The following is a 27,650-nucleotide window of genomic DNA, read 5'->3' as shown; positions in this document are numbered from 1 at the left end:
ATCACTAACAGTTTAATATTGCCAGACTACATTAGTCAGGTAACGCCCTCTCCCCCTGTGATAAGCAGCTCACTGTCTATGGACATTGTACATACAGAGCGATGTGTGGGCAGGGTTAGCTGTGGTGTGGGTGGGATCAGCTTTCTCCGCTCTGCTTCATTCTAAATCTAAAAACTCTGATTGTGTCAGAACTGCTGCACCCAGTAACCTAAGTAATATATCGTTGGATTCAGCTTCTCTTTGCCTACATCATGCTGCACAGGTGAGGAGGCAAAAACCTGCTAACAGATTCCCTTTAAGAAGTGACTTGCCTTGCAGCAGCTCTACTAATACATGATCTTCTCCTCTTCATCACATCCACGAATACTGGACAAAAAACTTTATCCTGGATGAAACCATGCGTGATAGATATAGCACAGAAATCTGGTGTTAACTGCAGTTATCTCCTTCCTCCAAGTGAAAACATATGGATTCCACCTATGAGGGGGTTCAAGCAATACCCTTCTTCTTTTTACAAAATGTTTAAAAGGGGTTGTTCACTACAGAACAACCTCTTATTATCTTAGAGATAGCAGGAGGGAGGGCTAGGCAGTTGTACATAGATCTGTAGGACAGGGTAGAGAGAGTATACCAGAGGCATAGAAAATAGACTGTAGATGAGGAGAAAGCACATGGAGAGGAAATAATACAGTTCTATAGCTGTGCTAATACATGAAAGCAAACAAACAAAGACTGTAGCCTCCTGGATATATACACATTACATCCAGCCTATATTACAGGGAGAGACACTCCCATAAGGAAAAAATCTGAAAATTGCTCAAACTTCAAACTCCATAGCAAGGGGGTCTGAAAACAAACAAAGCAATGAAGATTGTAGACTAATGGCTCGCTCTCTATGGGCCAGTGCTTTTCCTCTCATGCCGATTCAGCATGCTGCGAGTGCATCTGATAATCAGATCACGCGCACCCATAAAAGTCTATGGGTGCGTGGGAAATACCGGACTGCGATTACCGCGGATACAGAGACTAGAGAAGATTGAGAAATTAAGTTCATAAGTTCATTCATGATATGATTCTCTGAAGCGAGAGAATCGGATCACATGAAGGCGACACTCGGATCAAACGGAGTTTGATCTGATTAACATTAGAATAAATCGGTCCAATTCTCTCGCATGAGTGAATCCATGGCCGTGTGACCCCGGCCTTAGTGGCACTTTGTTTACTAAAGATAACCACTAAAATATGTCAAATATTTTTTGCCATTGCAAAAGTGTCCATATACTTTACAGTCCCCATACACATTGGATCACGTGTTGGAACCTGCCGATTTCAGCTGGATCGGCGAACTATCTAATGTATATTGGAAAACAAAAGCCTTACTGCTACTGGTCAACGATCGAGGCATTCTGAAACCACAACGATGATCCAACCATCCAAGAACATGAGAAGACGGCCTATGAGCCAAAGCATGCAGGGACAATTAAGATTTCCATATAATAGTTTACTAATCTTGTGATGATGTTAGCTGGTTTTTGCTTTACCCCTGTCTAAAAACAAATCAATGAGGTTTTCTGTTTCTCTGAAATGGTGACCTTTCCTTGGAGTAGGCGTTCATTATTAGATCATTGGCTTCAGAGTCTCAGCACTCCCATTAATCGACTATTTGAAGTGGCTGTGGTGGTCTAGTGTAACATTAATTGTTTACACTGTCCTATAAACCACAGCTTTGTACTTTTAGCAGTGGATGTGTCATGTATTGTAGCTTATTTCCATTTAATTTATTGTGACAAAACTAATAAATTGTGGCACCAGGTACAGCCACTACTAAAAAGTACACAGTTGTGCCTGGTAAAAAAAAATTGAGCGGAAACTACAGTAGGGCACCACAGATCTTTCAAAGTCAAACAGATCGATAGAAGTGCAAATTCGAACCCCCAAGAATCTGATTGTAAAGGCAGGACATGAACTTTACAGAACCAGAAACCCTTGCTAAGAATTGGTATTCTATGAGTAGAAATGGCAGAGCACTATGGCAGCTCAGGTGACCCAAGCCAATAAGCTGCTGTCTAACTCCAAAGGCCGAAATTGTCCTTTCTCTTCCTTTGTGTAGCAAAAAAAATCTGGAATAGGAAAGAAGAGAGGGCTGCACTTGGTGCTTTAGGACAGTCCTGGGTTTGGGTTGTTGAATAAGCTGAGATATCTCCATAAGCAGAAGCGTAATTTACAAAATCTCAACAAATCCCCCAACCATCATGCATCCTCAACCTCCTCTATCCTGTTGAACTTCTCATGTGAGCCAAAGAGATCAGAGTCTGGGTACGACAAAAAAAATAACATGGTAAATCCGTGTTATTTACTCCGTAATGAGTGTTTATTTTGCACTAAAGTATACGCTTCTACAATCCATTTCAAGTTCAAAGAGCTGCAATTATCTATGTGAGCCCTTAACATTATAAGTGATGTCACGTAATGCTGTACTTTCCCTGCGAGTGCAAATTAAAGGAAATCTACAGCTCAACTGCGAGTTCTTATACATGAAAGAGCAGCTTGTGTAATGAGCAACTCAACCATGGAAAATAAAAAGTAAAGTTACGTAGCAGACACCGTTGAAACACAACATACTGCCCCCCTTTGTACTGTAAATGTACTTGACTACTGTTCGTCATGCAATTCTGTCAAAGAATAATCCCAGATGTCCACAAACCAATGGCTTTCCCTAAATGGGTTATCTAGGATTGGGAAAATATGGCTGCTTTCTTAAAAAAAAACAAAAAAAAAACATAAAAAATAATATAAATAAATTATATATATATATATATATATATATATATATATATATATATATATATATATATATATACATATACATGTACAGACCAAAAGTTTGGACACACCTTCTCATTTAAAGATTTTTCTGTATATTCATGACTATGAAAATTGTACATACACACTGAAGGCATCAAAACTATGAATTAACATATGTGGAATTATATACTTAACAAAAAAGTGTGAAGCAACTGAAAATATGTCTTATATTCTAGGTTCTTCCAAGTAGCCACCTTTTGCTTTGATGACTGCTTTGCACACTCTTGGCATTCTCTTGATGAGCTTCAAGAGGTAGTCACTGGAAATGGCCTTCCAACAATCTTGAAGGAGTTCCCAGAGATGCTTAGCACTTGTTGGCCCTTTTGCCTTCACTCTGCGGTCCAGCTCACCCCAAACCATTTAGATTGGATTCAGGTCTGTTGACGGTGGAGGCCAGGCCATCTGGCGTAGCACCCCATCACTCTCCTTCTTGGTCAAATAGCCCTTACACAGCCTGGAGGTGTGTTTGGGGTCATTGTCCTGTTGAAAAATAAATGATGGTCCAACTAAACGCAAACCGGATGGAATAGCATGCCGCTGCAAGATGCTGTGGTAGCCATGCTGGTTCAGTATGCCTTCAATTTTGAATAAATCCCCAACTGTGTCACCAGCAAAGCACCCCCACACCATCACACCTCCTCCTCCATGCTTCACGGTGGGAACCAGACATGTAGAGTCCATCCGTTCTCCTTTTCTGCGTCGCACAAAGACACGGTGGTTGGAACCAAAGATCTCAAATTTGGACTCATCAGACCAAAGCACAGATTTCCACTGGTCTAATGTCTATTCCTTGTGTTCTTTAGCCCAAACAAGTCTCTTCTGCTTGTTGCCTGTCCTTAGCAGTGGTTTCCTAGCAGCTATTTTACCATGAAGGCCTGCTGCACAAAGTCTCCTATTAACAGTTGTTGTAGAGATGTGTCTGCTGCTAGAACTGTGTGTGGCATTGACCTGGTCTCTAATCTGAGCTGCTGTTAACCTGCAATTTCTGAGGCTGGTGATTTGGATAAACTTATCCTCAGAAGCAGAGGTGACTCTTGGTCTTCCTTTCCTGGGGCGGTCCTCATGTGAGCCAGTTTCTTTGCAGCGCTTGATGGTTTTTGCAACTGCACTTAGGGACATTTTCAAAGTTTTCCCAATTTTTTGCACTGACTGACCTTCATTTCTTAAAGTAATGATGGCCACTCGTTTTTCTTTACTTAGCTGCTTTTTTCTTGCCATAATACAAATTCTAATAGTCTATTCAGTAGGAGTATCAGTTGTGTATCCACCAGACTTCTGCACAACACAACTGATGGTCCCAACCCCATTTATAAGGCACACCTGTGAAGTGAAAACCATTTTCGGTGACTACCTCTAGAAGCTCATCAAGAAAATGCCAAGAGTGTGCAAAGCAGTCATCAAAGCAAAAGGTGGCTACTTTGAAGAACCTAGAATATAAGACATATTTTCAGCTGTTTCACACTTTTTTGTTAAGTATATAATTCCACATGTGTTAATTCATAGTTTTAATGCCTTCAGTGTGAATGTACAATTTTCACAAACTTTTGGACTGTACTGTATATATATACACACATACACAGCATGGTATATATATATATATATATATATATATATATATATATATATATATATATATATATATATATATATATATATATATATATATATATATATATATATATATATATATATTAGCATCACACGTGTCTATAGGTTAAAACCAATTTACAATTACTAGACAGTAAAACAAAACAAAGCTTTAGCGGATTAATACACACTGCTCAAAAAAATAAAGGGAACACTCAAATAACACATCCTAGATTGAATGAATGAAATATTCACATTGAATACTTTGTTCTGTACAAAGTTGAATGTGCTGACAACAAAATCACACAAAAATCATCAATGGAAATCCAATTTTATTAACCAATGGAGGCCTGGATTTGGAGTCACCCCCAAAATTAAAGTGGGAAAAACACACTACAGGCTGATCCAACTTAGATGTAATGTCCTTTTTTGAGCAGTGTACAAATTTTATTAGAAGCTTCTAAAAGACATTAAAAAGAAGAAAATAAATTGAGGAAATACAGCACAGATTGATGGTCAGTAGTATAGAGGTACACTCATAGGGAATCTTAGAATAAATACATGACAGCCTAAAAAATCCTAGATCAACAAACAACATTTAAAAAAGAAAATACATACCCACCAGCCTACAGCACGTTTCATTTTATACTTTGTCAAGGGGATGACTAAAAGCGTACAGAGAAACATGTGTCAGGCTGTGTGCCCACGTAGCGTTTTTCAAGCGTATATGCTGCGGAATTTCCGCAGCGTAAACGCTTGAAAAACGCATGTATATCCGCACCCCATGGTCCCCAATGGCATTCCGCAATGTCAATGCCCATGCTGCGGATTTTTCCGCAGCGTATATGTTGCGGTCAAAAATCCGCAGCATGTTCATTAATTTTGCGGAAGCGCTGCGGAATCAATGTGCGGATGGTACCCAAGTCTGGATGAGAGGAGACTCTCATCCAGACCTGGGTGCCAAAGAACCTGTAAAAAAAAAAGAATAAAATAAAGTTTATACTTATCTTCTGATGTTTTCCCTCCGTCGCGCTGTTGTCTGAAGGACCTGCCACGTCATTGAGTCATGTGACCCACCACATGACTCAATGACGTCACCGCAGGTCCTGCACACAACAGCGTGAGCCGCTCAAGCCTCCGGACGGGGCAGAGAATGCATCAGAAGGTGAGTATAAAGTTTATTTTTTTATTTTTTACCATTCTGAACAAGTTGTCAAGCACTTTTCCAAGTGATGCTTGGAGAAGTGCTTGATAACCCGCATGCGGAAATGCATGCAAAGACGCCTCACAAACGCTTCTACCTGGCGGGAAAACCGCATGTAATATCCGCATGCGATTTTCCCGCCAGGGAGAAGCGTAAAAAATATGCTTCAGGTCCGCAACGTGGGCACATAGCCTTAGGGTACGACCAGCGTCAAGGTACAATCATATCATTTATTTGTGTCTATTGAAAAAATATTCACTTTTTTCAGGATTTAATAGGCTTATCATCATGCCCTTATTTTAATATTCCCTATGAGTGTACATCTATATTGATATCCATCAATCAGTATTGCCACAATTCTTTTCTTCTTTTAGAAGTTTCTAATAAAATTTGTATTTCAATCTACTAAAGTGTTGAACATTGTAGGAGTTATTCCATGGGTTGTGAAGGTACCGTAATTTGCAATACCACACACTAAGTGGGGTGCAGCGCTCAAATTTAAAAAAATAAATAAATAAAAAAAATCAACTTATTTTTTGTAATCCTGTATACCTCTTTAAATCAGAAACCTCAGCGATGCCCCTGCTTTAAACACGTTGGATCATGGATTATCCCATAGAAGAAGATTAAAAGGTAACAAATATGGCATTATTCTACCATATTGAACTTTTGAGGTAACTATATAAAGTCAGTTAATATCTTGAGACAAGGAGCTCACTCAAATTCTGTCCTGTTAATGGCCATCAGATGGGCTATTTATGCACACATCCAGAGATCTCATTTAAGTTCAATGATCTAGTCTCTGTTGAAGGCCACTTTAACGCTGCCATAGTTGCATTTTCGCATCTGCATCACACCTGCGACACACAGATCTTTTGTAGTTCAAACAAATTACGGTAACCGTGTAGCACCATAGAAAAGTTTGGTTTACTTGAATCACGAGAAGTAAAAGAGTTGCAACTGTAACACATAAGAATACACTTATTAAAGACATTGTGAAAGTGACGAAACAATCATTAACTAATGTTGACCTCTGTCACCTGTCCGACCTGGGTTTAGGTAAATTTAAAAAGAATCAGACCATTCAAAAATAAGATCTAAAAGACGTTTGGGCACCCATTATTCATCAAATTATCTCCTTATACTACGTATTCATAATCCTATTGTTTTTCCTAATATATACAGTGGATATAATAAGTCTACACATGCTTATTAAAATGCCAGGCTTCTGTCATTTAAAACTGCGGATGTGGCTGTGTTAAGCGCTAGCTAATCACATTTAAACTCGTGTTAAATAGTAGTCAGTACACAGCTGTCATCATTTGCAGTGGTTCTCATTAACTCCATATAAAGTTTAGCTGTTCTACACTGTGTGCAGAATTATTAGGCAAGTTGTATTTTAGAGGATTATTTTTATTATTGATCAACAACTATGTTCTCAATCAACCCAAAAGACTCATAAATATCCAAGCTTAATATATTTGGAAGTTGGAGTGTTTTTTTTTTAGATTTGGCTATCTTAGGAGGATATCTGTTTGTGCGGGTAACTATTACTGTACAAAATTATTAGGCAACTTAATAAAAACCAAATATAATCCCATCTCACTTGTTTATTTTCACCAGGTAAACCAATATCGGTGCACAAAATTTAGAAATAAACATTTCTGACATGCAAAAACAAAAACCAAAAAAATTAGTGATCAATATAGCCACCTTTCTTTATGATGACACTCAACAGCCTTCCATCCATAGATTCTGTCAGTTGCTTGATCTGTTTTCGATCAACATTGCGTGCAGCAGCCTCCACAGCCTCCCAGACACTGTTCCGAGAGGTGTACTGTTTTCCCTCCCTGTAGATCTCACATTTTATGATGGACCACAGGTTCTCTATGAGGTTCAGATCAGGTGAACAAGGGGGCCATGTCATTATTTTTTCTTCTTTAAGACCTTTACTGGTCAGCCACGCTGTGGAGTAGTTGGATGCATGTGATGGAGCATTGTCCTGCATGAAAATCATGTTTTTCTTGAACGATACCGACTTCTTCCTATACCACTGCTTGAACAAGTGGTCTTCCAGAAACTGGCAGTAGGTCTGGGAGTTGAGTTCACTCCATCCTCAACCCGAAAAGGTCCCACAAGTTCATCTTTGATGATACCAGCCAATACTAGTACCCCACCTCTACCTTGCTGGCGTCTGAGTCGGAGTGGAGCTCTCTGCCCTTTATTGATCCAGCCTCAGGCCCATCCATCTGGCCCATCAAGAGTCACGCTCATTTCATCAGTCCATAAAACCTTTTAAAAATCAGTCTTAAGATATTTCTTGACCCATTCTTGACGTTTTATCTTATGCTTCTTGTTCAAAGGTGGTCGTTTTTCAGCCTTCCTTACCTTGGCCATGTCCCTGAGTATCGCACACCTTGTGCTTTTTGATACTCCAGTAACGTTGCAGCTCTGAAATATGGCAAAACTGGTGGCAAATGGCATCTTGGCAGCTTCACGCTTGATTTTCCTCAATTCATGGACAGTTATTTTGCACCTTTTTTGGCCAACATGCTTCTTGCGACCCTGTTGGCTATTTGCCACGAAACGCTTGATTGTTCGGTGATCACGCTTCAAAAGTTTGGAAATTTCAAGACTGCTGCATCCCTCTGCAAGACATCTCACAATTTTGGGCTTTTCAGAGCCCGTCAAATCTCTCTTCTGACCCATTTTGCCAAAGGAAAGGAAGTTGCCTAATAATTAAGCACACCTTATATAGGGTGTTGATGTCATTAGTCAACACCCCTCCTCATTATAGAGATGCACATCACCAGATTTACTTAAATTGGGAGTTGGCTCTCAAGCTTATGCAGCTTGGAGTAGGACAACATGTATAAAAAGTATCAAAGTGATCAAAATACGCATTTGCCTAATAATTCTGCACGCGGTGTAGTAGGATTTTCTACTGCATTTTGCAGCTAATGCTGTAAACCACTTACAACACAACAAAGGGATCTAATTGTTCAAAATTCAGTCAGGGGAAGGGTATAAAAACAAATTCCAAGGCATTAGATGTTCCATAGAACACTGTGAAGACATTCATCATGAAGTGGATTAAATTTGGCACAACAGTGACATTAGCTAGAACTGGTCATCTCTCAAAATTGATGAAATGACAAGAAAATTGGTGTGTTAAATTCTGGTACGTACAGGTTGTTTACTGCATGTGACAATAATCTCCCGTATTCTTCATATCCTTGGCCAGTGGGGTAGGATGGCAAGACGGAAGCCTTTTCTTCTAAGAAAAACATCCAAGCCAAGCTATGTTTTGCCAAAACTCTGCCAAAAGCATGTAGGAAAACGTGTTATGGTCTGATGAGACGATGGTTGAACTTTTTGGCCATAATTCTAATACGTATGTTTGGTACAAAGCCAACACACACCAAAAAAAAATAAATAAATAAAATAAAATTGTACCCACAGTGAAGCATGGAGGAGGCAGCATTATGCTTTGGGGCAATTTTTTCACAGCTGGAAATGGAGTTTTAGACAAGGTGGAGAGAAATATAAACAGTTCCAAATATCAGTCAATTTTACAATAAAACAGTTAGGGTTCTGCAAAAAAATTGAAGATGAAGAGAAATTTCACCTTCCTGCACCCTAAGCATACTTGGCCCAGCAAGAGCCCACATCTGAATCCAATTGAAAATTTGTGGGTGACTGAAGAGGGCACTGTACACAGGAGATGCCATCGCAATCTGTCAGATTTGGAGCGACTGCAAGGAATAGTGGACAAAGATTGACAATTCTACATGTGACTAAACTCCTACCCAAAAAGACAGTGCTGTCATATGTTCAAAGGGTACTTAAAGAATTGCTTCAAGGGTGTGCATATTTATACAACTACATTATTTTAGTTCTTTATTTTTCTTTTTTTCACCTGTAAAGATTTCAGTTTATTTTTCAATTGAATTGTACAATTAGTCTTTCACACATCTTGCGTGACATCATGTGCACAGCACTTCAGGATTGTCATTGCATTAGCCGACACACGGGTTACCTAGCGTTTTTGGTGCATTTCTGAGCGGAAAAAACAGCGAAAACACATCAAAAACCCACAGTGTGCACATAGCCTAACAGGAGTGTTTAGACTTTTTATATCCACTGTAAGAACCACAGGTGTTCTTCTCTGAAAGGTTATCTTATGGCCAGAGAACCACATCATACTAGCTTAGTAATGGCTTTCATAAGAGCTATGCATTAAACATAGTAATTATACAACCCCTGGCAAAAATTATGGAATCACCGGGCTCGGAGGATGTTCATTCAGTTGTTTAATGTTGTTGAAAAAAAGCAGATCACAGACATAGCACAAAACTAAAGTCATTTCAAATGGCAACTTTAAGACTTTAAGAAACACTAAAAGAAATCAAGATTAAAAATGTGGTACTCAGTAAGGGGAATTTTTTTCAGACCAGGCAGAGGGAAAAAATTATGGAATCACTCAATTCTGAGGAAAAAATGATGGAATCATGAAAAACAAACACACAAAAGAACACTCTACATCACTAGTATTTCGTTGCACCACCTCTGGTTTTAATAACAGCTTGCAGTCTCTGAGGCATGGACTTAATGAGTGACAAACAGTACCCTTCATCAATCTGGCTCCAACTTTCTCTGCTATTGCCAGATAAGCTTTGCACATTGGAGCCTTGTCATGGACCATTTTCTTCAACTTCCACCAAAGATTTTCAATTGGATTGAGATCCGGACTATTTGCAATCCATGACATTGACCTTATGTGTCTTCTCTTAAGGAATGTTTTCACAGTTTTTGCTCTATGGCAGGATGCATTATCATCTTGAAAAATGATGTCATCATCCCCAAACATGCTTTCAATTGATGGGACAAGAAAACTGTCCAAAATATCAATGTAAACTTTGGCATTTATTGAAGATGTTATGACAGCCATCTCCCTTGTGCCTTTATCTGACATGCAGCCCCATATCATCAATGACTGTGGAAATGTGCATGTTCTCTTCATGCAGTCATCTTTATAAATCTCATCGGAACGGCACCAAACAAAAGTTCCAGCATCATCACCTTGTCCAATGCAGATTCGCGATTCATCACTGAATAGGACTTTCATCCAGTCATCCAGAGTCCACGATTACTTTTCCTTAGCCCATTGTAACCTTGTTTTTTTCTGTTTAGGTGTTAATGATGGCTTATGTTTAGCTTTTCTGTATGTAAATCCCATTTCCTTTAGGCGGCTTCTTACAGTTCGGTCACAGACATTGACTCCAGTTTCCTCCCATTCGTTCCTCATTTGTTTTGTTGTGCATTTCTTGTTTAGGAGACATATTGCTTTAAGTTTCCGGTCTTGACGCTTTGATGTCTTCCTTGGTCTACCAGTATGTTTGCCTTTAACAACCTTCCCATGTTGTTTGTATTTGGTCCAGATTTTAGACACAGCTGACTGTGAACAACCAACATGTTTTGCAACATTGCGTGAAGATTTACCTTCTTTTAAGAGTTTGATAATCCTCTCCTTTGTTTCAATTGACATCTCTCGTGTTGGAGCCATGATTCATGTCAGTCCACTTGGTGCAACAGCTCTCCAAGGTGTGATCACTCCTTTTTAGATGCAGACTAATGAGCAGATCTAATTTGATGCAGGTGTTAGTTTTGGAAATGAAAATTTACAGGGTGATTCCATAATTTTTTCCTCAGAATTGAGTGATTCCATAATTTTTTCCCTATGCTTGGTCTGAAAAAAATTACCCTTACTGAGTATCACATTTTTAATCTTGATTTCTTTTAGTGTTTCTTAAAGTCCTAAAGTTGCCATTTGAAATGACTTTAGTTTTGTGCTATGTCTGTGATCTGCTTTTTTTCCAACAACATTAAACAACTGAAGGAACATCCTCCAAGCCCGGTGATTCCATAATTTTTGCCAGGGGTTGCAAATGTTGCAATGAACATCTACACGACCGTTCTAATTTTTATAATGATAACTGCCTAGCAAGATAATACAGGTTGAGGATAGTTGGGTCATGACCATACCATGTGCAATAAGTAATTCAATGGTGTGAACAGTCTATTTACCACTCCAGCGTTTTATTTTTTATTGCAGCGCTGGAGTGGTGCTACTAATCTAAATTCCCCGACCCCAATCTTATATTCACCAGCCGCTGTCTTCATTTGTTCATGGCACAACTTCAGTCCCGCGGCGACATCCTGTGACTCCAACATCTGACTGACCAGAAGTCAGAGGTAACGATCACAAACTCTAAATGCAAATCTATGGGACCATAGTTCTGGATCTCCTAAACTTACATTGAGGTGTGACTTCCGGATCGCCAAGCAAACACTGGAACAATCCGGCAGGTCACAAACTGCTGGAGATCGACCGGAGCAGCACTGATAAAAAATGAAGACGGTGGCTGGTAAGAATATGATTAGGGACACCAAACTTTTTTACAGCACTGCAATTATATTATATTATATTATATTATATTATATTATATTATATTATATTATATTATATATATATATATATATATATATATATATATATACATACATATACACATACACACACACATACATACACACACACAGTACAGTCCAAAAGTTTGGACACACCTTCTCATTTAAAGATTTTTCTGTATTTTCATGACTATGAAAATTGTACATTCACACTGAAGGCATCAGAACTATGAATTAACACATGTGGAATTATATACTTAACAAAAAAGTGTGAAACAACTGAAAATATGTCTTATATTCTAGGTTCTTCAAAGTAGCCACCTTTTGCTTTGATGACTGCTTTGCACACTCTTGGCATTCTCTTCATGAGCTTCAAGAGGTAGTCACCGGAAATGGTCTTCCAACAATCTTGAAGGAGTTTCGAGAGATGCTTAGCACTTGTTGGCCCTTTTGCCTTCACTCCGCGGTCCAGCTCACCCAAAACCATCTCGATTGGGTTCAGGTTTGGTGACTGGAGGCCAGGTCATCTGGCGTAGCACCCCATCACTCTCCTTCTTGGTCAAATAGCCCTTACACAGCCTGGAGGTGTGTTTGGGGTCATTGTCCTGTTGAAAAATAAATGATGGTCCAACTAAACGCAAACCGGATGGAATAGCATGCCGCTGCAAGATGCTGTAGTAGCCATGCTGGTTCAGTATGCCTTCAATTTTGAATAAATCCCCAACAGTGTCACCAGCAAAGCACCCCCACACCATCACACCTCCTCCTCCATGCTTCACGGTGGGAACCAGGCATGTAGAGTCCATCCGTTCACCTTTTCTGCGTCGCACAAAGACACGGTGGTTGGAACCAAAGATCTCAATTTGGACTCATCAGACCAAAGCACAGATTTCCACTGGTCTAATGTCCATTCCTTGTGTTCTTTAGCCCAAACAAGTCTCTTCTGCTTGTTGCCTGTCCTTAGCAGTGGTTTCCTAGCAGCTATTTTACCATGAAGGCCTGGTGCACAAAGTCTCCTCTTAACAGTTGTTGAGGAGATTTGTCTGCTGCTAGAACTCAGTGTGGCACTGACCTGGGCTCTAATCTGAGCTGCTATTAACCTGCAATTTCTGAGGCTGGTGACTCTGATAAACTTATCCTCAGAAGCAGAGGCAACTCTTGGTCTTCCTTTCCTGGGGCGGTCCTCATGTGAGCCAGTTTCTTTGTAGCGCTTGATGGTTTTTGCAACTGCACTTGAGGACACTTTCAAAGTTTGCCCAATTTTTCGGACTGACGGACCTTCATTCCTTAAAGTAATGATGGCCACTCATTATTTTTTTTACTTAGAATTTGTATTCTGGCAAGAAAAAAGCAACTAACAGTCTATTCAGTAGGACTATCACCTGTGTATCCACCAGACTTCTGCACAACACAACTGATGGTCCCAACCCCATTTATAAGGCAAGAAATCCAACTTATTAAACCTGACAGGGCACACCTGTGAAGTGAAAACCATTTCCGGTGACTACCTCTTGAAGCTCATCAAGAGAATGCCAAGAGTGTGCAAAGCAGTCATCAAAACAAAAGGTGGCTACTTTGAAGAACCTAGAAAATAAGACATATTTTCAGTTGTTTCACACTTTTTTGTTAGGTATATAATTCCACATGTGTTAATTCATAGTTTTGATGCCTTCAGTGTGAATGTACAATTTTCATAGTCATGAAAATACAGAAAAATCTTTAAATGAGAAGGTGTGTCCAAACTTTTGGTCTGTACTGATATATATATATACATATACACACACACACACACACACACACACATACATACATACTGGAGTGGTGCACTAGACTGACATTCAATTAGTTTGAAAAGAACTATGACTTGTGTACAAGGTGTGGTGACGTCTTAAAGACACCTGCAACTTCACGATTAGAGCTTCTCCGTATGGAATTTGAAACACGCGAGTGTGGATTAGAAGCAAGTACGTTTTCCATAGCCAGTTTTAGTGTAAATGATGCATGTATTTTGAAAACTTTCAACCTCCGGTTATCAGGATCCTTGCATTTTCTCGCCCTACCACCTGCACCAGTGACCCTATTCCCTCACATCTCCTTCAGTTTCTTTCTCCAGCTGTCACCACTCACCTAAAATTTTCAACCTCTCCCTCTCATCTGGTATCTTTCCCTCTTCTTTTAAACACACCAGCATACATGCATTACTTAAAAAAACATCCCTTGACCAGAACTGCACGGCCAACTACAGACCTGTTTCCAATCTTCCCTTTATCTCTAAACTCTTGGAACGCCTGGTCCATTCACGTCTAATCAGCTATCTCTCAGATAACTCTCTTCTTGACCCAATCTGGTTTCCACTCTTTACATTCTACTGAAACTGCCCTCACTAAAGTCTCTAATGATCTACTAGCAGCTAAATCTAATGGTCACTACTCCCTGCTGATTCTCCTGGATCTCTCTGCAGCAATTGACACTGTGGATCACCAGCTCCTCCTCACTATGCTCCGCTCTATTGGCCTCAAGGACACTGTTCTCTCTTGGCTCTCCTCCTACCTCTCTGACCGCTCCTTCTCTGTCTTTTGCAGACTCCTCCTCCTCTCTCCTTCCCCTTACTCCTTTTGATATGAGATATGCTTATTCTGCATTGTCTGTATAAGTCCCCCCTAAAATTGTTAAGTGCTGCGGAATATGTTGGCGCTATAAAAATGAAAAAAAAAAAAAAAGATAAGATTAACCTCATGAGGATTTCTAATTCATCAGTAATGAGACTATACTCGGAAGGGTGTGATTGAGGAAAAACATCCAAAAGGAAGAAAATCCAGTGGATGTAAACAAAGTCAATAAAAGGGATCAGAGGAGGATGTAAAAAATCATTCTGATAAACTTGCATTCCACAGAATTGCTGGTGTTCTAACTAACATGTCCAAATGTAAACCTCATCATTCCTTAACATGGATGGGCCATAACAGCAGATGACCAGTCCAAGTTCCATAACCATCTAAGACAAGCAGAAAAGGCAAGACTCCAGTCGTCAAAAGTGAAAAAAAATGGATCATTGAGCAGTGGAAAAACACTGCCTACTCCAATGACTCCAGATTTATGTGGCATCATGCTGATGGTAGGGCCAGAATATGGAGCAAGCACACAAATCAATGAAATTTTTTTTGACAGATGTCCATAGTCCAGGTTGGTGGAGGTAAAGTAATGGTGGGCAGAATGTATTTTTCCCACACCCTGTGACATAATGCCTTACCTAGGCATTATGGCTGACCAAATTCATCCCTTCTTGGCAGCTGTTCACCCTATAGCAGAAGGACACTAACAGGACAATGCACCATACAAAGTAGATTGAAGAGTCATGCATGAATTCTTGGAACATGACAACGAGTTTCCCTTTTCGTGCAGTCCTCAATTCATAATTCTTTGCAGCATCTCTGTGATGATGTCGAACAGGCTGTTCAGATCATGTCAGTACCTCTAATCTAAGGCAACCGTGTCCGCATGGGTCAATGTTGCTGCAAACTGATTTGAGCACCTAGGGGAATCTATCACATGATGATTTGCTGCAGTTCTGAAGGCCAAAGAAGGTCCAAAGCGCTACTGGATGGCTGTCTCTAACAAAAGCACCCATTCAGTGTATCTTCATATACACCAAAGAAAAAAAATGTCCAAATCTGCAGGGCTCTGTATATGAATAACAAGCAGCACTTGCTCCTAAACTCAAAAACATTTGACACATGATACCCATTGTGAAAGTTATGCTCTGACCGAAGAAAAAGGGCAGAGTGTTCCTATCCATCATCGTAAATTATTTGTTTATAAAATGAATGAGTCTGTATAAACCTAAAACAATAAAATACAGGAAACACTAAAAATGCATCTGCAAGACTCAAAAAGATCGGCCCAATATGCATGTGCAAATATATATTTCTATACGCCATCTGCTGCACTTTCTGTTTCACACTTTTACCCTTTACCCAAAGACTAAAACAGTATGTTCACACTTGCAAACAAGGCGTCTTTTTTGCAACTTATAAAATAGTTTTAATACAGATCCTATTGTTGTGTGAATGCAGCTCCTATGTAGACCTACAGTATGTGTGTCCTTGGTAATGGACTAGAAACGGCTTAGGCTGATTCAGCAGTCATACTCCCATTTACTGGTCGCCTGTTTCTTACGAAGATATATTTGGAAGAAAGAAATAGTTGTGTAATCTTCGGTTTAAAAAAAACAAAACAACACACAGGCACTAGGAAATAAACCTCTCTAAATCTTAGTGTGGATGATAAAGCTCTACATAATTCCCAGAGGTAAACTACCATATATCCACTATAATTACACAACTTTTAGATTCTAAAATGATCTTGGTTTCTTAATGAACACATCTCCACTAAAAAAAATATATATATATATATGTTGAATAATTGTTATTATATCCCTCTGAAATGGTTCAAAAAGAACAAAGAGGAAAGATGAATGATAAGAGCCTAAAATCAATGAGTATGCACAAAAGGTGGATAACTTCACGAGGTAGGATAAAGGCCACAATATACTGTATATTTGACCAATGTAGGTTGAACCTGATGATATCGACAGTCTAATCTGCATGAGGGTCTTTGACAGATCTTGGGGGGAGTAAAGGATCTGGCATGTCCGATTTCAGAGTGCAGATCCTTTTGTTATCCCTGAGATGAGATGCTGCCATTAGAGAAGATTAAAACTAGTAGAAAGTCGAGCTGGTAAACATAGATATGTATAATCCTTAAGAAAGAAAAGATGGCACTCACCGGTCCATAAGAACAAGTCTATATTAGATTACATGAAAACGTTGATGCAAGAGAGTAAGTCGGACACATGTTGACGTGTTCCACTTACTCCCCAGCATCAATGTTTAAATGTAATCGAATAGAGACTTGTTCTTATGGACCGGTGAGTGCAACCTTTTCTTTCTTAAGGACTATTTGATTTGTTTTTTCTCTGGTGAGCACCCGGGATCCAAGGGGTTAGGTGCATTTAATCATCCCTAGAAACTGCTAGCGAGTGTTGCCGGTCCTGCTCTTTTTCATCTGACACATAGAGATGTATAACGCTGGCACTACTAACATGTCTACATATATACAGTGGCTTGCGCAAATATTCACCCCCTTGACATTTTTCATGTTTTGTTACCTCACAACCTGAAATTTTAGTTTTTTTTTTGTTGAGGGTTTGCATCAGTTCATGTAAAGTACATGCCTACAACTGTGAACATTTGGTTTTCTTTTTATTGTGAACCAAACAACAAATAGGACAAAATAACTGAAAACTTCAGTGTGCATAACTATTCACCTCCCCCCCCCCCCCCTAAAGTCAGTACTTTGTAGAGCCTCCTTTTGTGACAATTACAGCGGTAAGTTGCTCTGGATAAATCTCTTTGAGCTTTCCACCTCTGGCCACTGGAATTTTTGCCGATTCCTCAAGTCAAAACTGATCCAGCTCCTTCAAGTTAGATGGTTTTCTCTGGTGAACAGAAATCTCCAAGTCTGTCCACAGATTCTGAATTAGATTAAGGTCTGGACTTTGAATAGGCCACTCTAAAACATTTACATGTCTCCCCTTAAACCACTCGAGTGTTGCTTTAGCAGTCTCCATTGGGTCATTGCTCCATCCCAGTCTAAAATCACTGACAGACCAAAGCAGGTTTTGCGCAAGAATATCCCTGTATCTTGTACCATCCATCTTCCCTTCGACTCAGACCACTTTCCCTGTTTATTCTGCCAAAAAACATTCCCACATCATGATGCTGCCATCACCATGTTTCACTATGAGGGATGATGAGCTATATTGATTTCGCGGCAGACATAACGTTTACCTTGGTGGACAAAAACTTCAATTTTGGTCTCATCTGACCACAGGACCTTCCTTCATACATTTGGGGAGTCTCTCACATATCTTTTGGCAAACTCAAAATGAGCCTTACTATTTTTGTGTGTAAGTAAAGGCTTTTTTTCTGCCCACTCTTCCATAAAGGCCACCTCTAAGGAGTGTATGGCTTATTGTGGTCATATGGAAAGATACTCCAGTCTCTGCTTGGGAACTCTGAAGCTCCTTCAGGGTTACCTTTGGTCTCTGTGCTGCCTCTCCGATTAATGCTCTCCTGGTCCGGGCTGAGAGTTTTGGTGGACGGCCCTCTCTTGGCAGGTTTGTTGTGGAACCATGTTCTTTCCAGTTGATGATAATGGATTTGATGGTGCTCCAGGGGGATCATCAGAGATTGGTATTTCTTTTTCTACCCCAACCCAGACTTGTACTTTTCAATAACTTTGTCCCTGACTTGTTTGGAGAGGTCCTTGGTCTTCATGGTGTTTGATTAGTGGAGCCTCTTGCTTAATGGTGTGTCTCTGTGGCCTTTCAGAAAATGTGTGTATATACTGACAGACCATCTGACACTTACATTGCACACAGGTGGGCTTCCTTTCACTGAGCATGTGATTTATGAAGGTAATTGTACCAGAAATTTTTAGGAAACAAGGGAAAATCCAGCAGAAAATATAATTAAAAAAGTCTTCTTTTATTTGTACCAATTAAAAATATGTCATGTCGCACATCCAGCAGACACACTGAGCGACCAATGCATTTCAGCTTACACAGCCTTAATCATGGTCCATGATTAAGGCTGTGTAAGCTGAAATGCATTGGTCCCTTTTTTCCTCACCATGTGATATCTAGTCCAATTTTCAGACTACTCTGTGCGGAATCTGCATGAGCTTCTGGTGTGCACATTTCCGGTGAGCTGACTTCTTTTTTTTTTGCCCTCCCTCCTCTTGCATTTTAGAAATTTTTAGGGGCTTCTTAGCCAAAGGGATGAATCCATATGCACATGCCAATTTGTAGTTACGTGATCTCATAAATTTAAATGTATGCATATATTTTTCGCACTTCACCAACTTAGACTATTTAGTGCTGATGCATCACACACAAATCAGATTACCAAAATATTTAAACCAAGGTTGTAATGTAACAAAATAGGTAAAAAGCCAAGGGGTGAATATTTTCACAAGCCACGGTATTAGCAAGAAGTAAGATCTTCAAATTTGAACAAAAACAAGAAAACCAGACTATGGTGGTGCTAAGGTTTTATGAAGAAAGTGTTGCATACATGGACAAAAGATAACAGGTTATAGATAGCGGCACTCACCACTGGTACTTTAAGACAGCAACTTTATTAGGATAACATGTGTGAAGCGTAGACCTGCTCATCAGGTAGACATGGAGGAAAAGAGACGAGCAGGTCTAAGCTTCGCACAAGGTACTCTAATAAAGTTGCTGTCTTAAAGTACCAGTGGTGAGTGCCACTATCTACAATCTTTTATCTCTTGTCCATTAAAACTAGTAGAGTGTAGCTAGATGTATAGGATTTCACGTAGCAAGGACACTAGGCAGCCGTGACCATTTTCAGTCATGTGTTTTGCTATAAATAAGTTAATTTTACACACAGCATTTCAGTAATAAACATTGTAGTTTTGGGGTAGTTTTCTAAGCCAAAAGTCAGAAAAGAATTTGATAGGATAAGCATAATTCCTCCCTTTATATATCATTTTCCCATCTCTGAAGCCAATCTCTGAAGCCAATGTGTGAAACCACTCCAATAGAGTCTCTTGTTCTGGAGGTTCTTACTTTGGAAGCTCTCCCAAATACACCAAACACGAACATTTGGCTGTGCCAAGCATTCATGTGTTTTCAATGGAAAAAGTGAAGAAAGCTGATGTTAGAGAGCTTTGGCAGCTGCTTATCTCAGAGAACAAAAGGATCAGGAGCTTAAATTCAAACAGCCGAATTCTTATCTCCACCAACATAATCTGTAGGGCAAGAGTCGGAAGGCCCACAACACAAATCAGATTGTCGGCTGATTCCACCGATATTAGTGGGTTCGGATCATTTTAGTCTAGTCCGTTTTGGGACATTAAGACTTATAAAGTGGGAGAATTACGCAAACACTAAACAAATTTGCTATTTAAGAGGCTGAGAAAACTATTATAGTAATGGTTATGACCAATATTACAAGGAAAAATTATAGAATTTATATTTTTGTCAGCAGAACAAAACTTAAGTGAGAGATTATGGATCTTCTTAAAATCTAAACTATTTGCGAGACTTTCCACATAAGAGGCAAATACATCTGAATAAAAAGCAGCACAGATTATTGATCTACTTACCAAGCCATTGCAGTTACTTAGAGCCACCTTTGTTGTGGTATTTTGGTCCTGTAAATATCCCGTATAGTGACAGTTATCTATAAAATCGTGCTTAAATTCCGGCCCATTCTTGCCCCAGTACTCTACGGTAAAGTGTTTTGAGACCAGTTCTGTATTTAGAGTCAGGTTTAAGTGAAAGTGCTTGCCATAGGCAGAAATTTTAAAAAATAATTTAGAAGCTTCCTGCTCTTGATCTGTAGAGTCCGTACTCCTCCTTTTCCGAGAGTGTTTGTCATTCTTCACAGTATAACTGACGAAGGCCCCACTGTTGTCAACCCTTATAGGAACCGTCAGTTGATAGAGTTCAAGGTAAGACAGGAATTCCCCTTTGTGATCGCAAGCCAGGCCAATCCATAAAGGGAGCATGCAAAGGAAAAGGAAAGTAACATGGAATAGTACATAAAAGAGTATTGCATCAACTAGTTTTATTGCTGTTATATACTAGACAAGTAATCTATGCTTTACTATACAAAATATAGGGCAGTATAATGTACACCCTACTATATCAGATAAAGGTATAACTTTAAAATTAAAAGGGAACCTGTCGCACTGCTCTCCTACCACCAAAACTATTTTTGTGCATGTAGCTCTTTCATAGACAAGTCCAGCAATACCTTTATATGACTGGTCCGTTCCTCCGTTACTGGGAAATCAATGTGTCAATTGATATGCCAATGAGGCTGAAGAGCTAATTGTAGATCTGAAGCCTCTGTCAATCTAGCTCTATTCTCGGCCCAGTGTTGCCTCTTCCAGCTTGACTGAGCATCTGTGTAACTTCAGGCAAAGGAGCCATCAGTCAACCAGGAGCCGGTGGTGCCGAGTGGGGAATAGAGCTGGGGTGACACTTTAGATCTACAAAAAGCTATTCAGCCTGATTTACATATCATTCAAACGCTGATTTCTCAGTAATGGAGGAACAGACTGGCCATGTAAAGGTATTGCTGGACTTGTCTTCGAAAGAGCTACATGCGCATATAAACAGTTTGGGGTGTGAAAATTCTGCTAACAGATTCCCTTTAAATACAAATAATGGATCGTGATTGGGGAGATTATAAAAAGAAAATGAAATAACTGTAAAAATTATAAATTATCGGCCATGTTTTAGCATATATTGGGAAAATAAAAGTATATACCCAATTGTAAATTTAACTTCCACAAAAATTTTTAAAAATGATTTCTATAAGCGAAACCCTACCTTGAGAACTAAAGGAGAGTCTGCTGTCCCTTTGAGATTGGGAAGAAACCATCACAAGGCCCAATATCCAGGTCAACGTCTTCCAAAAAAGTTCCATCATTTAAAGGACAGAAAACGGGAACCTCTTTTCCTTTATTTCTTTTTGTCTCTTGTTTCCTTTTCCGGCTACCTCTGTCCTACTGTATTAGCTCTACTCCAGAACGGCACCATAACAAGTCCATGTACTCCTCCTTCCTCCCAAGCCACCACTTTGATGAGTGGCTCTTCTAAGGACTTTAAAGGAAAGATTACTTTTTAACACAAGCTCTTCTCCTGAGCTTTGTCCCTTTTTGCTTGTCCGTGTTCATTTTCTCCATCCAGTTAAAAAGCTCAAAAAGTAAAAGAAAAAAAAGTTGGAACTTCTGGAAGTCCACATAAAACAATCCTACTTGTCAAGTATCAGACGGGACATTTAATCAACTTGGGCCATTTCTGTACCTGCAAAGAAAAGAAAATATATAAAAGTCACAGCATCTGTTGCATCTTCAACTCCAGCTGGGAAAAGGTAAGCCAACTCTAAAGACCTGTGTGTCAGAATGATCAAGTCTCAGTGGTCATAGTTTATGTTACAAAATATGGGGTAATTCAATTAAACCAGTGTTGTTTTTCATAGCCTAAATAAATATCTCAAAGACTAAACATAATAGGCTAACCTAAATAATGTGTCGAGGCCAGACGGCTCATTTTTCATTAGCTGCAAAAGGAAAAATTATATAATTCATTTTTCCTTTTTTTTTTTTATGAAAAGATATCTGATTACACAACATGATAAAAAAGTGAAACCGTATCCTGCCCGGGGAAAGGAAGGATTACGATTTTCAAATCTTTCTATTATTTTTAATGATGTAGATTCCTGTGTTGGCTACAGTTTTTTCTTTCTTTTGGTAAATCTAAATGCACACTATCACGAACAGTGAAGCAAAAGTCTTACATTACACATGGATTGTGTAATGCCAGCAAATAAGTCACACTTGCAGTAGGTCAGTGATTGTAGCTGTAGAGGCAGCAGTAATACAGGATGGACCTGAAAAAAACCAAACATCGGTCAAGTCCAAACAAGAAAACCACCACCAGTAGATGAAAAATACACATTATTAAAGGCCAAAACCAACGTATTACACTAAACTTCAAGGACTCATTCAGGCTTACATATGAACAAAACATGGACTTAAAGACGTTACCCAGATTGTTTTATTGGAACATGCTCTGTTATGTGCTGAAGCATCATCTTCGCAGTGCAAATGAAAACAAATAACAACAAATAATTGTGCATCCTTCCTTTCTCGGAGGGCATCATCCAGCCTAGATGAGATTATTGTTTGGAGGTCCTTAGAGTGGGATGAGAAAGCAAAGGTTGAAGATGGATTTATTGAATGTTGAATCACCACTATGGTAAGGATGAACATTAGGCGAAAAAGTGGGCAAAAGTTTAAAAGTTTTTGAAGGAAGATGTGAAAACAATGGATCAAGAAACAGACTCCTGGAGAAGGAATCCAGGAGAATTCTTTTTTTTTTGCACTAGACAACAATATGTTGTCGGCTGCCGGCTAGTAAAATAACTGGAAGGGAGGTGAGAGATGGTAGCAGCATTCATTATTCTTGGGCCCAACAGGATGATACTGTAGAAGTACAGCCATCATTTGAGCGAGGAAGCAATTTATGCTGAGAAAGTTGCCCAAGTGAGAGTGCATGAGTGATTTAGAAAATTCTGTCTGTAAGAATGGAGAATAACGTCAAGTCAAGATTTACTATAAAAGTCAATAATGGGAGGTAGGAAAAATAACAGCGTTTTACCACAACATAGACATGTGTGGCACCCCAGGGGTCTGGTTTCCACAGTAATAGCAATGTTATGTCTGAGAGCAGGTGGGAGGTCTCTTGGTCAGGAATCCTATGCATGCCACACCTCCTGCCCAGTCCTGGGAGGGGAAGAACTTCCCCTATATAAAGCTGGGGCTGAGGCAGGGTTAGTGAGAAGAGTAAGAGGAGAGAAGAAGAAGAGGAGCAGCATAGGAAAGAAAGATCAGGAGCTCAGTGGGAACAGTGCTAAAAGGAATCAGGGGCTGGCAGCTGAAGAGCTCGCCCTGATTGAAGAGTTACCACCGGACCCGGAGTCCGAGGCTGTGGGGATTAACCCAGACCCAGCAGCAGAAACCGCCCGGCAGGGGATTTCAGGTCCTCTGGCCAAGAAACCCGAAGGCACGGTCACACGCGTGGGACCAGCACCGCCGTCGTGGAGCGGAAGCCACTAGAAGGCCCCGAGTCACCGGCCATACGGGTGAGCACCACACGGTACACTCAGGGACGTGGGCTACCTTTACCCGCCTCTAGCAAGGAAGCCAGAAGAGTACATTTAGTTGGGGAGGCCTACAACTCCGCCTGGCCAAGGGGGATCCCATCTGCTCAAGGACTGACCAGGCCCCGACCGCTAGCCAGTACTCCGGGAGGGTCTATCTTTGTCACCAGTAAAGACCCTGAACTACACCGCATCGTCTCTGAGTGGTTCCTGCTACCCCCATCATCCACGTCGGCTGCCCTGAGGCCATACCCCTCCCGTTGGGGGTTACACCATCCACGCTGCACCATCCTTTCACCGGCCTCAGCGGTCTGCCCTGCAGCGGCGGCTTCATAGCCGCATTCAACGGGTGGCGTAGTCGAACACCGTACCATCTTCTGCTAAAAACTGCCACTTAGTCTGACACCCTGGGCACGGACCGGGTCACCGCCACAAGGACTACTACCCCTATCCAGATCCGGCTCCGGGTATCCCTTGAACATGGCCCAGGGGGCGCGTCAGCTTTTGGCGTAGTCGGCAGGATACCGTGCCCGCAACCACCGGGTACTGCGTGCCTGAAAAAAGATTCCCGCCATCCGGCGCCATTTTCAGCCTTCTTCCCGCCTTCCGTGGAGTTTTCCCGCCGTTGGACGCCATCTTGAAGACGCCGCGCGGGAAGAAGAGGGGCGTGGACTCCAAAAGCGCGCGAGAACTGAAGCGCCGACTCACGTACAGACGTCGCGTAAGGTCCTGGAAGGAGCCCAGCAGACGCTGACGTCACAGGAGCGCGACGGAAGGTCCTCGACCCTGACGATCCACTGCGGAGCCGCGGCCTACGGAAGAGGATCATCGCAAGGTAGGCCACGGTCCACTAGGGGGGAGGAAGATGTCGGATACGGAGGAGAGCTTCACTGCCTCAACCCCCGCCAGCGCCAGCGCTGCTGCAGTCATGCCTTTTACCATGCCCTATATCCCGGGAGCAGCCTGGCTACCCCAATACTCAGGGGAGTCACATACCCTGAATGACTTTAGAGAAAAGCTGGATAGCCTCTTCCAGGTGTACCCCCTCACAGAAGAGCAAAAAGTGAGCATCCTGGTGGCCCAACTAACCGGAGCAGCCCAAAGGGAGGTAAAGTCCTGGCCACCTGGGAGGAGGACTGTCGCGGGGATACTAACCCGGCTGAGGGACACCTTTGATACCCGCACCTCAGCCGAGATTAAGCTTAAATTCTATGGGTGCAAGCAGCGAGCACATGAGAGTATAAGGGACTATGCACTAAACCTACAAGAGGCCCTGAGAGCCATTAAGCAGACCGACCCCGACAGCGTGGGAAACGAGGACAGGCTGTTGACCGAACAATTTATAGAGGGACTATATTGCAATGTCCACCGAACCCAGTTGCGGGCCATAGCCTTACAGGATCCTCATCTGGACTTTGCACAGTTCAAGGACAGAGCCATCCGGGTGCTCCGAGAACCGGCACCGGGTGGCGTTGTGACCCACAGGCGCCCAGCTATCACTTACCACCAGGAGGCGGCGCCCTTGTCGGCAGGGCCTGTGGGGGCTGATGCGCAGGCTTTGAACAATGACCCGGCTCCAGACCTGCACCATCAGGTCCAAGAGCTAGCTAAAAGCGTTGCTGCGCTAACCCGAACTGTGCAGTCTTTACAGGTTTCCACTCCAGGGAAGATCCAGCTGGCATCCGGACCGGAGGACATCCCGTGGCGTCGACCAAGGAGGACCCCACCGGCCAGAGGAAGACCCAGCGACCGATACAACGAGGACGGACAACCCATCTGCCGCCGCTGCAATCAACCCGGACATATGGCAAGGTACTGTCCTTTAAACTGGCACAACCTGGGGTAGAGGGCCAACCCCCAGGAAAAAGATCACCAGGCCCATCGAGCTGGCGCGACAAATATGTGGGAGGACGTCCAGTCTTGCCTGTGGTACTGGATGGCATTCCTATGAGTGCCCTACTGGACACCGGGTCACAGGTCACCACCATCCCGTACGTGCTCTTCAAGCAGTACTGGAATGACTCGGATATAACCCGCTACCCTGACGACGACTTGAGTATTATTGCCAGCAATGGTCAACCCGTGCCACAGATCGGATTCAAAGAGGTGACCATTAAAATCGGTAGAGTCGAACTGGCAGCACAGGGACTGATCATTGTGGACATTGACAAGCGTGAGAGTCACCCAAAGATAACTCTAGGAACTAATGTGATTGAAAATTGTCTTGCAGAGGTGATTTTCATTTTACAGCAGGTTGCCAAGAACGCCAGCTCCGGCCAGCAGCGAGTGCTCCAAAAAGAGATCCGGGCACTGATGCGACGGCAACAAGTGGAACTCTCCGGCGGTGAGATTGGTAGCGTAAGAATGTGTGACCCTTTCCCTATTGCCATACCCCCGAAAAGTGAAATGATGATTTGGTGCCGGGCAGCTATTGGTCTGAGAGGTAGAGATTACCAGGCCATGGTAGAGCCAGTCTACTCAGACAGTAGGCCCACCATTTTGACAGCCCGGGGGGTAGTTGATGTACGCCATGGGAGGGTACCCGTTCGCATAATAAATATTGGGAAAAGGGAAGTATACCTGCCCCGGTATGCTACGCTAGCCAAATTATATACTATCAACCAAAATTCTATACAGTCTGTGGAACCCTTGCCTCCATCTCATCCGGAGGAAGGTAACGGCTCTGAGAAAATAATGGAGGATTGGTGTCAGCAACTACATTTGGGTACTGACTCCACTCCCTCCCACCAGAAACAGGGAGTCTACCGGGTGGTTCAAGAGTACGAGAGAGTGTTTAGTAAACACCCGTTAGACTTCGGGCGAGTCAAGGGGGTAGAACACCACATCCCCACGGGAGACCATCCTCCCATAAAAGAGAGGTATCGGCCCGTACCCCCTGCACACTACCAACACGCCAAGGGGATGCTTAGAGACATGAAGGAGGCTGGGGTAATCAGGGATAGCTGTAGCCCCTGGGCAGCTCCACTAGTCTTGGTCAAAAAGAAAGACAACACCATGAGAATGTGTGTAGATTACCGGAAAATTAACCGTATCACACACAAAGATGCGTACCCCTTACCAAGAATAGAGGAGTCTTTGGCTGCTTTAAAATCTGCTAACTTCTTCTCCACCTTGGATCTCACTAGCGGGTACTGGCAGGTTCCTGTAGCAGAGGCGGATCGGGAGAAGACCGCATTCACCACCCCGATGGGACTTAGCGAGTTTACCTGCATGCCGTTTGGACTCTGCAACACGCCAGGAACCTTCCAGCGATTGATGGAGTGCTGTCTGGGACACCGGAATTTTGAGACGGTCCTGTTATACCTGGACGATGTCATCGTCTACTCCAAGACCTACGAGGACCACCTGAAGCACCTGGCGGAAGTGTTTGAAGCTCTGGCAAGTTATGGCCTAAAGGTGAAACCTTCCAAGTGTCACCTCCTGAAGCCAAAGGTGCAGTACCTGGGACACGTGGTGAGTGCTGACGGAGTGGCTCCCGACCCTGATAAGATCACCGCAATTAAGGAATGGCCAAGCCCCTCCAGCGTAAAGGAAGTGAGGCAGTTCCTCGGGTTGGTAGGCTACTACCGAAGGTTCATTCCCGGTTTCACCAAAAAGGCAGCTCCTATGCAGGACCTCCTGATAGGCCAGTCTAGGAAGGCCAAGAACCAGAAGCCGCCCTTCAGATGGGAGAAGCTGGAAGAAGAGTCCTTCCGCCAGCTGAAGATGGCCCTCACGGGGGATGAAATCCTGGTGTACCC

At 41.9% G+C, this 27,650-nt stretch overlaps 1 protein-coding gene across 2 annotated transcripts in view; it reads right to left on the bottom strand.

Moving 5' to 3' along the window:
- Positions 1-27,650, bottom strand: part of ADAMTS6 (ADAM metallopeptidase with thrombospondin type 1 motif 6) — a 350,370-nt gene that overhangs the window by 292,269 nt on the left and 30,451 nt on the right. For both annotated transcript variants that reach the window (XM_073680240.1, XM_073680241.1), the window contains exons 2-3: positions 21,555-22,031; positions 20,321-20,685 (exon numbers count right to left, since the gene is read on the bottom strand). In XM_073680240.1, the coding sequence (XP_073536341.1) occupies positions 20,321-20,685; positions 21,555-21,654 (465 nt within the window). In that variant the 5' untranslated portion in view covers positions 21,655-22,031. The remainder of the gene's footprint in view (positions 1-20,320; positions 20,686-21,554; positions 22,032-27,650) is intronic.

The sequence above is a fragment of the Phyllobates terribilis genome, unplaced genomic scaffold (genome assembly GCF_046119375.1).
Source record: "Phyllobates terribilis strain yellow unplaced genomic scaffold, ASM4611937v1 Scaffold_1__5_contigs__length_1240528914, whole genome shotgun sequence".
Taxonomy (NCBI): Eukaryota; Metazoa; Chordata; class Amphibia; order Anura; family Dendrobatidae; genus Phyllobates; species Phyllobates terribilis.
This window is presented reverse-complemented; position numbering and strand designations above follow the sequence as displayed.